The sequence below is a fragment of the Amphiura filiformis genome, chromosome 18 (assembly GCF_039555335.1).
Source record: "Amphiura filiformis chromosome 18, Afil_fr2py, whole genome shotgun sequence".
NCBI lineage: Eukaryota > Metazoa > Echinodermata > Ophiuroidea > Amphilepidida > Amphiuridae > Amphiura > Amphiura filiformis.
In genome coordinates this window covers 7,132,200-7,143,863 of record NC_092645.1, presented here as the reverse complement: position 1 = coordinate 7,143,863, position 11,664 = coordinate 7,132,200, and the positions used below count along the sequence as shown (strand labels likewise).

The 11,664-nt window shown below is 37.9% G+C and overlaps 1 protein-coding gene across 1 annotated transcript; it reads left to right on the top strand.

Annotated features, from left to right (window-relative positions):
- The first annotated feature begins 743 nt into the window (after nucleotides 1-743).
- Nucleotides 744-11,664, top strand: LOC140139712 (uncharacterized GMC-type oxidoreductase Mb1310-like). Its single transcript, XM_072161414.1, has 12 exons — nucleotides 744-1,233; nucleotides 3,849-3,895; nucleotides 4,436-4,564; nucleotides 4,853-4,969; nucleotides 5,375-5,467; nucleotides 5,926-6,036; nucleotides 6,526-6,582; nucleotides 6,969-7,066; nucleotides 7,303-7,495; nucleotides 8,780-8,832; nucleotides 9,587-9,757; nucleotides 10,378-11,664. The coding sequence occupies exons 1-12, from the start codon at nucleotides 744-746 to the stop codon at nucleotides 10,508-10,510; spliced, it is 1,692 nt and encodes a 563-aa protein (XP_072017515.1). The 3' UTR covers nucleotides 10,511-11,664.

Here is an 11,664-nt window from a genome sequence, read left to right as displayed (position 1 = left end):
AAATACTGCCGAGTCAGGCAGCATGTTGCTAGGCGGCGGATGACATGATCGAGCCGGCAACTTGTGAAACCGCCCGGCCGTATGGCATTTTCCAATATACTCGGTTAGTTTTGAGGGGTTCATTATCGAACCCCAACGGTTTTAGCTTGTATTTATATTATATATCAACATAGGCCTATTTGTTTGTGATATTTCAAGCGTTTTAAAATTTTAAAATAATCCCATTCAATTACACGGTTGACGATGAAAATATACTGAATTTAGATAATGCAATGCGGCCACCACGTGCATGTTGCCTGCGCAGGCAACATGGTATCCCACAATGCAATGCTCTATTTCAAATAGAGCATCTTGTAATATACGGTTATTTCTTGGTTTAGAGTATTTAAAAGAAGTAGGTAAAATATATAAAATTATCAATGGATGTACAATCAGTAGTATTTTTTCATCAATTTTAGTTAAAATAAAGGTAATTTGCATATTTAAATCAAATTTTAAAAAACCCGTCATTAATAAACACTGTAGACTACCAATATCACGCTGTATAAATGTCGGTAATTCCATAAGGAATTAGTTACATTTACAAAACAAAAAAACATTTACATGTTCTTTTTGCATGAGTGCTTGAAAGGGATGACATTTTTTAAAACTTAAAAGTTTTAAAGAATTTGATTTTCCAAATTTATCAGGTCACCTTCCTTTAACAGCAGATTATTCCACTGCCACAATGTAGCCCTTGTGGAATGCCAAGTTGGGTGACAGACAAGACCCTCAAGTTGAGATCAAAAAGAGATGCAGCCAAGAAGACATATCTACTTGTTAGAACTCACCACGCCAGAGAAGTGTGGAGAACGCTCAACACCCAGCTCAACGAGTCATATAGGGCTGATGAACTTGCCTCTATACACAGGCAGATGGAAGACCTGCAAGTAGCAAATGAAAATGGCAATTACAACACCACATGGAAAATAATCCATGACATCTCTGGGAAGAAGAAGAGATCAAATCCCAAAGTGAAGAAGAGAGATGGGACAATCCCCTCAAGTGACAAAGAACTACTTGCTAAGTGGATGGACTACTTCTGTGCCTTGCTGAACAATGACAATGGACCACCAACATCTGATCTCCCACCACCCGCCGACCAGGACTTGCCTATTTGTGCTGATCCCCCTACCTTGGAAGAGACAAGAAAAGCCATTAAAGCAATGAAAGCAAACAAAGCTGCTGGTCTGCGTAGAAGTTTTTACAAAGCTTACGCCACCGGAACAGTGGATTACCAATGTTATTGTTCCCCTTCCAAAGAAACGAGACCTCAGCCTCATGAACAACTATAGAGGAATCACACTGATGTCAGTTGCAGCTAAGGTGTATAATAGGATCCTATTGAATAGAATTAGGGACCATGTTGATCCTGTAATAAGAAGTAACCAGGCCGGATTTAGACCAGGCAGAAGCTGTGCACAGCAAACGCAATACCTCCGTAGAACCATGGAGGCTTTCCATAGTTACTAACTTCCACTATTAAACTATAACATTCATTGACTTCAAGAAAGCCTTTGATTCAATCAACAGGAAGATGATGTTTTCTGTTTTGCGGCACTATGGTATCCCATAGAGCATCGCAAAGGCAATACGTGTACTGTATACAAATTCGCAAAGTGCCGTATTGGTAGATGGCAACATCTCGGATCCCTTCCTAGTGACTACTAGAGTATTGCAGGGGGATGTTCTAGCCCCATTCCTATTCATTGTTCTCATCGACTATTTGGTGACGATGGCTACCGAGGTGACTAACAGTGGTGTTGAAACACACTCGCGTCGCTCCAGGCGTTATCCTGCCAAGGTTTTGAACGACTTGGATTTCGCTGATGATATTGCCTTGCTTGAATCTTCCAACCCGCGAGCACAGGCACAGCTGACCAGAACAGCGGCTGCAGCAGAAATCCTGGGTCTCGTCATCAGTGTTCCCAAAACTGAGTACATGACCATCAACTGCAATCCTCAGCCACCACTCCAAGTATTCGGAGAACCCATCAAGTATGTCACTGACTTCAAATATCTTGGTTCCATGATGGGCTCTAGCACCAGTGACCTCTCCCGACGGAAGGCGCTTGCTTGGTATGCATTTTGGAAACTGGAACACCTGTGGAGAAGTCCAACAATCACTGTTGCAACAAAAGTCAAGCTGTTTCACACCACTTGTGTTACAGTATTGCTCTATGGCTGCGAGTCCTGGGTGATATCTACTGACATGGAAAATAAGATCAACGCTTTTGGTACATCATGTTACAGGATAATGCTGAACATCAAGCGCACTGACCATGTTAGTAATGAAAGGGTCTATACCATCACCAACACTGTGCCTCTTATCAACTCTGTCAGATCACGACAACTACGATTCCTGGGACATATCCTGAGGATGCAGGAAGATGAACCATGCAGAAGATATGCTCTCTACACCCCATTACATGGTAAAAGAAGACCTGGAAGGCAAAGAACATCCTACTTGTCTTATGTGCAAAAACTGTTGGGGGATTTCGACAACTTTCTACTGCCAGATGCCATTGCCACTTTGGCCTCAGATCGTAGTACATGGAGAAACTTTGTAGTCGCCTGCTTCGCAGCCGAATGAAATGAATGATTGGTACATCAGCATCCGGTTTTATCAATATCACCGTGAACCTTCCTTGCTACAATAACTGACGAAAGCGTTCACATACTCGTTTCATTACATGTATTACCTTCGTACTTTATATGTAATTACTTCCCCTACCCCTGAGCCCGGGAAATGTGGGGCACGTACTGGTGGTGATTGTAAGCTGGTTTAGTGATTAACCTCTTGGTTCGCTCCAAGGGTAGAGGCGTGAAGCGTTTTGTACTTTTCCCGGGGGATTGGGTGGTAGAAACAATGGGATAGTGGGTCATGTACCTAAAGTTTCTGTAGATTAGTATTTATTTTCCATAAAATGTTAGATTTTACTGTCAGATAAGTCCCCTTTTAATTTTGAGCCGAACAAGTGAGGTAAAGCATAGAAAATTGGAATTTACTACTAGCGCCCATGCATGTTACTCCCGCGGTTGTAATACGATACGATCCTCGAGGTGTGTGTGTATGTGTATCCCGCACGCCGTGTACGTACTGTGCATACGTGTTCGACTAATATTTCCATCGTAATTCGCCGGTTACATCGTTTTATTCAAAATCTCGGATTTTGACAAAACTACAGCACCTAAAGTCTTGATTGTTGCAGAGTATCTTTATTGACTAAAGTACATTACAATCGTGTTAAAAACAGAATTAAAAAAGCGGATTAGTCCGAAAATTACACATTACAAGCCCCATCTTTTCTTAATTCCCCAGGATAAAGAATATTCACCAAATATTTTGCATTTGAGTGTTTCGCGCAGCAATTTGGAATTTTGTAGCAAAGAATGGTTCTTGAAGTGGAGTTATTAAAGGCCATCAGAATGTTCATAACATATAAATGATCCGATAAACCCCCCTTTAAAAGAGCAAGACTCGAAGTAATTCTTATATTTGCTCATATTTCTATTTATATACCATTATTATATGTGATTATAACTATTGTAAATTACCAAATACAATACCATATAAAAACCTCGTATACAAGCATATAGAGTGTTTTTGGTGAAAGCTAAATTAATATAAGACAGCCGTAAATATGCCAACACAATAGATTGGTCTTATAATAGTACTTGCATACATATGCTTGTATCAGTGGATGGCGTCTGCATTAATTTAGCTTTCATCGAATGACTGTAGACGAGGCTTTACGGTATTTCTTTTGGAAAATTTGACACCGCCAACACTGATTTCTTGTTGACAGGAGTTGAACTCGGCTATAACGAAGTGGATTTCAACACGGGCAACAACGTAAGTTAATCAGCATCTCAAAGGAGATTATCTTATATTTAATATTCTCGTAAAATGTGAAAGGTCGATCCTGGGGTCTACATTTGTAACTTGTGGACCATTGGTTGGTCTGAATTTCTGGATACACGTATTTTAGATATACGTTTATAGCCCTACACAATCCAGGTTCAAATTCAGGGTATATATATATATACATGTTACCTCTGCGTGTCCTATGTTTATTTTTTCACTTTCAAGCATGACAACCGTCTCAAAAGTTCGATAATAGGAAACTTTCTTTTCGAAGACACCGTGTCAAAAATGCCTATAAAGGTTGTCTTTGGCCTTTAAAAAGGTACCGCAATTTGTTGCCATTTACTGCTATTCCTTTTCTCTGATGAAGGCACCAGATGTATTAACTTTCCTTTTACGCGTTACTAACCAATCAAGGGTCGTAGGGAGTTTGATTGGCAGTGACGTCAGACACAAACTATTCTTTTTAATTCTATCCCAGATTGTAGTATGAAACGTATTGATTTTATCATTTTGCATTTTTCATAGATTGGGTTTGGAAGGACAAATACAACTATAACTGAAAAGGCTCAGAGATGTGACACATCAAGAGCTTTTCTTGAACCTGCCAGATCCAGACCTAATTTGACCATTGTGCCGAACGCACACGTAACCAAGGTATTCGACATAAGATCATTTATATCATGAACATGATTAAACGAACGATGTTATACTTTTTTTCTCGATGGAACCAATACACTAAATTTTCTCAGGTTTTTCTAGTTGAAGCATTCTGACACTTATGGTAATGTAGACTTCCAAAGTGAGGATGTTTTGAACAAATGTATAAAACACGCCTTGTCAGCATTGATGTAGAAAGTATTAATTGTTTAACTTTCAGTCACATGTTCTTCCTGTGTCTACACTTAAGATGCCAATAAGCATGGACTTCTATTCTTTCTGTAGATTGTTATTGAAAACAAAAAGGCTGTTGGTGTTCAGTTTTTAATGGGAAAAGAGGCGAAATCTGTGACAGTGACTAAAGAAGTGGTACTTTCTGCTGGTGCAATCGGTTCACCCCAGGTAAGTCCCTGCTATTAATAAATACGAAACACCTACTTCGTAGACTTGTCCACGGTCTCCATTCTTTACAGAGCTCTGTCCATCTATTGTCATTTGATCGTGCTACGTGCCATGTACCCTGCCCATATATATCTATTATTTTCTTGCTTTTTCGAATACTAGTAGTTCAGGGATGTTTTGAATATTGTTTGATCCTACTATATCCATTTGCATTTTTGGCACATTGGCATCTTATTTTTCATGATGTCGGGTTATTGTTTGATAATTGAAAATAATGCTGTAACTCAACAGCAAAAGAACACACTCTATCAAATAGCATATACATTCAGTAAAAGCATGTTTGATAGAGAGCTAACAATAATGCATATGATTACGCTCCCTATTAATGCTACAAACCATTTCCAGATCTTAATGCTATCTGGAATCGGACCCAAATCTCACCTGGAAGACATTGGTATTGATTGCATACATGATTTACCAGTTGGTGATAACTTGCAGGTAAGAAAACACAGCACTGTTTATTAAATTAAATTCACACATGCATATAAAACAGCACGCCACTTGCAATACTATTTCGAGGACATGAAAATTACGAAAAGTAGCCAAATGGATTATGTTCTTCGGTATGTTGTGAAGGCTTCACAAAATCGGTATTTCAGAAATACCTCATAAGGTAAACTCTAAGAAAGATACATGTAGCGACAGTGAGGGTACTAATGTATCGTTTTTTGTTTCTGTTTTTGTTGTTGTTATTGTTTAATTCCGAAGTTTTCAGATAACTTATGTTTCGAGGACCTGTGTTTAGGTCCTCGTCATTCTGGTGTTCCTCATTGAATATGTTTATTGGTACATGCCCAAGTCCTCGTAAGTAGTATCAATCAATACACACGCATCCCAACAACCACCAAATTGTTTTCTTAAAGAATACCAAATATCTCTTCAATTTCGTCGTTCAGGATCATAATGGAATACAAGTCAGAGCCGATGTAGACACGGATAGTGGTGCGTTGACAATAGCAGAGTTGGGGTCCATCGTAACAATGGCGAAATATCTATTTGGTGCACAGGTGAGTGTGTATTGTAATCTTTTTATCTTGTCAGGTTTCGTTTTCTGGTAAATGCCAAACTTCCCTATCATATGACGATACCCAAATTGACAGATCCCGGCTATGTACAAAGTAAAGGCTAAAAGTAGATTGTCGCAGAAATCACAAATCACATATCTAATCTATATATAGTTTGAACTCAATGTTACTTCAGTTGGAATATTTTTACAAAAGCAAAGTGGACACAAAAATTTATATCGATAGGCCTTAACAGCCACCTCTCTAAAACTCGAACTGCGATCAACGACCTACATGGTACATGTGGATAACAATGTATTTCACTAAAATTAGCGTGAGGTGGACATATATGCACCAAGCCATTTTGTGCGCATTTTGAACGTTTTAGTACACATTGGTACACCCAGGAAAAATAAGATGGTACAAAAGACAGAAGAGGAAGAGGGAGTAGAAGAACTTCGATTTACTAACTGTTTACCTTTATATTTGTAGAGTGTTCTTAGTACAAATGGCGTTGAAGCATGCGGATTTTACAAAACGAAAGTTGAGGTAACGTATAATATTAATTATTTAAATATGCTATTAACAAATTAAACCATAATTTACTTCTTTAACTCCAGAAGAGACTTAGTCTTCTGGGGTTTTTCCAAAAATACATTTATAATTGTATTATTACATAAATTCTATAGACGATTCATATGTTAGCTAAATTTATATGCAATTCAATATTTTGGTCACCAGACAATGTTAACAACGTGGTTGTATTTTAATTTTGCTTGTCTCAAGTTTTGTCCGTGCCGTATTGGGTGGGTTAAACTGAGTCTTTTCTACTTTTATGGTTATATTAAATAACTTCTTTAAATTAAATTGATCGCTATAATGTGGTATTAATTTATTAACATGATATAAAATCGTATCATCATTTCTTTGTCCAGGACGACATCGAATGGCCTGATATGCAGATTCACTTTGTGTCAACTTTTTATATCACCGGTGATGATGAAGAACAGTTTATACCATTGTCAAACAAGAAGTATGTTGACTACTTATTCTCTCTGTGTGTTTCTTTCTGTGTCGCTTTCGTCATAAAGTGCGTGAAACGAATAATAACTAGAGAGAGGTTGCGATTTCCATGTAGCATCGAACGTACGTGGAATCTATTCAAAATCCCGTCACAGGAGAGTGATTTTAAATTGATTCCACGTATGTTCAATACGTACGTACGTTTGGAAATCGCAATCTCTCTTTTATTTCTTTATCATCCTACAGATTTTATCCATTCTTTGGACATGATGTACCAAAGCGACAACGTCTGTCACGAGAAGGCGTTACATTTATCCCTACTCTCCTGCATCCACGAAGCAATGGTACCATCCGACTGAAGAGCAGTAACCCACTTGATCCTCCCACCATAGACCCAAGATATTTTAAAGATGACCACGATGTCAAAGTCATGGTGGAGGTAAATTGATAACATGTATTTTGCTATATTACGATCAGCTCGTAATAGGCGAGAATTATTCGTTTTTTGTTACTGCGCGAATCAATAAAGTACTAAGTTACTAAATTCACAAAGCACGCGTCAGTCACGCAATACGCAAAGATTGTGCCCAGCTGCATGTACGTCATTCTACATCAATCCACGATGTTATGAGTTCCGTTTATTACGAGCTGATTAGAGTATTAAATAGCATTAAAATCACTCATTGTTGTCCGTAACTTGAAAACCAAATATTAGGGAGCATGATAATTGCATAATAGTACCATCCTACAGGTATAGGTAATTTGTTGGCCAAGCTCGAACACTCGGATCGCTAGTGATCCACGATAAACATACGCGGATATAGCGCGGTACAGAAGAAAGCATGCGCGCCTTACATTGCGTACACGCTTAGTATGTTACATGGACGCAACAGGTACGTTCGGCAAATCGCACAAATTGACTGGGAGGTTGAGTGTGACTGTAAGGCATAAGGGAGGAAGCTTCATTGTTGGATTACTAAAGGATTACTATTGAAGTGGAAAACAGTTTTGTCTTGCTGATTTTGGTAACAAGATTTCGCGGGCCTGCAGTGATTTTCCCAGGCATTTGGCCCAAGGGCCCTTCTTATAAGTTTGATCAGCTTGGAATCGAAAGGCCTTATAACATCGCGGATTGATATCAATATATCTTATTTCGAGAATTGTCTTGTGATATCTCGCTAGATGTATCACGAAGTATTATACTTTATCTACTTTCTTTAACACGTAAAATATAGACCGGGCAAGTCAGCTTAAACACTCTTAACAAGGTCCTACTTTGTAGTGATAAAAGTCTAACAATTCCCGCCGATTACGAGCTGATCAAACCATAGTTCCAAGATTGTGCAATATTTAAATGCAACGGATCATGATTTGCTTTGGATTTCCAATGGTATAATTATTTTCATCTTGAACAGCAAAACGTCTCCAGATCTGTTTGTGATAGATATACCACAAATAATTATCAAACCATGTCAAATAATCATAGGAAATTGAATTGTTAGTACGTTTTGATATCATATCCCTTATCAAAACAGGTCTAACATCTAAAAAAGAGAATACTAAATCAATAAATGCTCAGCCAGTGCTAGGAAAAATAGTGTATTTCTATTCCTTATAATTAACTCAAAAGTAAAATATTGACATATTCCGAGTTTCCTAATATCTAATTTCACTTACGACCTATATGTACGTGTATGTTATTTATCCCTTGTTTTTCATATAGGGTGTTCGAATGTGCAAAAGGCTCGCAGAGACAGATGCAATGAAATCCAAAGGGTGAGTTGTATAGCTTAAGCAGTTCTGTACCTACAGTTTCGTCTGAAATATCCAATACAGCGTCCGTTAAGCCTAGAACTAAGAAGGGGATGGGTGTACCACTCCCAGATTTTTTATCCGTCATAAATAACGCGCCTGTTTACGCCCAAATGACCTGTGCTTATTGTAGATCCATCCTTGCACTCATTTCAGTGATGAGATTGTTACCTCAGCACCTTATCTGGGGGTAAGACCAGGCCATCAAAAATGACCATGGATGGGGTGAGGCCCACTATAGGTTTCTACAGTAAAATCCATGATTTTCTTTTAAACTTATTTGAAGGGCTACTGACATTTTACTTGTTAGTTACTTAATGTTTTGCAAAGAATAACACAAATAAAAATTTGACCGAAATCATAATGTCATATTATCAATATGGCTTTAATTGTGTACATTGTGTAGTTGTATCAATTGTATTTAAAAAAGCTTTTCGGGGACAAAGTGATTAGAAAAAAATCTCGTCACCTTTGATACCCTTAAAAGATGTAAAAACAACGGGATAATGAGGCATGTAACTTTTGTGGACCACAGGGTTCGGGGAACAAATGAAATACTTAAACAGTGAATATTATGCAGTGAAGAAAACCAGATTCCTTGTATTGGAGGTGGCGAACTAATCCCAGTCTCCTCTAGCAATACTGAGAAGTATATGTCCCAACGACGAAACAGTGATCTGGTCTGTAGCTGTAGCTGTCAATTGTTCTTTGTTAACAGGACTCAGATTGTAAACCTTCAAATGCCTGAATTGCCTGAAGACGATGAATTTTCAGACGAAAATCTCTCGGCATATTGCCGCCATTTTTGTTGTACCATATATCACCCGATTGGGACGTGTAAAATGGGTGCTGCTGATGATAACACGGCTGTAGTTGATCCACAATTAAGGTATGACTTGATTTGATCTTATTTGATTGAAAGAAGACTCGAATATAATTATAGGTAAATAGAAAATAAATCAACAACAACGACAACTTAACGTCATCAGATTATAACCGAACAAGTGTCAGTTCACACGTTTTTTATGACCATTGACTCTGTATTGTGGAAATGAATGACGAATAGAATATAAAGATATGAAAATAAAATATATAGAAGTGAACGTGGCATGGGTAAAAAGACGAAATGTCCTTATACCCTGTGGAATTCCCCAATGGAAAGCAAAAATGAATCCATGCCTCCATAAAAATCTTGATTGGTCTAATCTTGACCATAATGCAAGCTTCATATGTTCGTGCATATTGAGTGTACGTACAGTCCCCGCTTGAAGGACGCTTCCGCCAAACACTCCACTCCAGCACCCGCCCAGACCAGTAGCGTAGCCATGATTTTAGTGTGAGGGGGCAAAGCCAAATGTTCGTCCCCGTTTGTCAATTTTTGTCCTATTTTTAGTCATTAAGACACTTTGCCGTCCCCATTTTATCCCTGAAAAGTCGATTTGTTTATTTAATTTGCAATAGATGTAATTAAAGACAAGCGAAATCGTTCATTATGCATTTATGTTACAGAGTACACGGAATTGACGGGCTACGGGTGATAGACGCATCGGTGATGCCCCATCTCACGTCGGGAAATACAAATGCGCCAACTATAATGATCGGCGAAAAGGGAGCTGACCTGTTGAAAGATGAAGTTTACTAGTCTCTAATACCAGTAATACAGCAATGATGAAAAAACATTCGTGGTGGAACCAGGGGGGGGGGGGCGTCTAAAAATTCAGCCCAGAAAGCATCCGCCGTCCAAAACACAACGCTTGATGAAGAAACGTTTAAATTTGATTTTCAGTGTTGTCTTCAAATGTTCAAGAGTTTTCTTCTTCCTTTCTTTCTTGAGTTTTTGGCCGTATCAGCTACATGTCTCATTGGATTATGGAATACCACGAGAAAAAGAAACTCACATTCAATACAATGATCAAGATCCTATTCGCAATTTCTGAGCGATTCAACGTGAATCCATATCCCCGATACATACCGTATTACAGTGTGACCAAGATCAAGATCAAGATAATCAGGAAGATACAATGTCGCAAAAGATTATACCTTATATCACCAGTGATAGCCATTGTACTGTCTATTGCAGCAGATTTTACCATTGTTACCATGGTATTAATGTTACCCTGTCTCCATTTCGCATTATATTTGACTCCAAACCTGTAAAGACTCTAGATATTATGTCAAAAAATTGTGTGTTTGGTTTTATGCGACCGACCCTAATTTTGAAAAATGTGAAAAATGGTAATTTCTGAAAATCTAGAAACACTTTCTTTTTCCATTCTACATTTTTTGCATAGTAATTGACCAAAAGTACATGTTTTTAAACAAAATTTATCACTTAAAACCTGCTTTAGCATGTAAATTAAACCCAAGTATATTTAACCAGTTACAGATTTTACTTTATAATGTAAAAAACCGAAATGACCGACCGACCTTTTTTGTTAACGCCAAGTGAAGCCAAGCATACATTTTCGTGTTTTTTTTTTTTTTGGGGGTGGCTTGTTCCTAACACCATTATGTGTGCGGTTTTTGTACTGTTGTTAACTCTTTGTCTGATATCACTTTATAAAGTACACAATAATGACGAAAATTTCTCGAAAATACACACTTACACAAGTAGTGATACTGTTATTTTCATCGGCTGCAATTTTGTCTATAACATTTTTTTTAAATCATTGCTTGCATTGGAGCAATAATAATCGACAATGACTATTTAGTCTTTAAACTCAGTTATAAGTACGTTGTAAGCTGCTTCCATAAAGTTTTAAAAATCATTGATGTATTGGAGCAATTATAGTTATA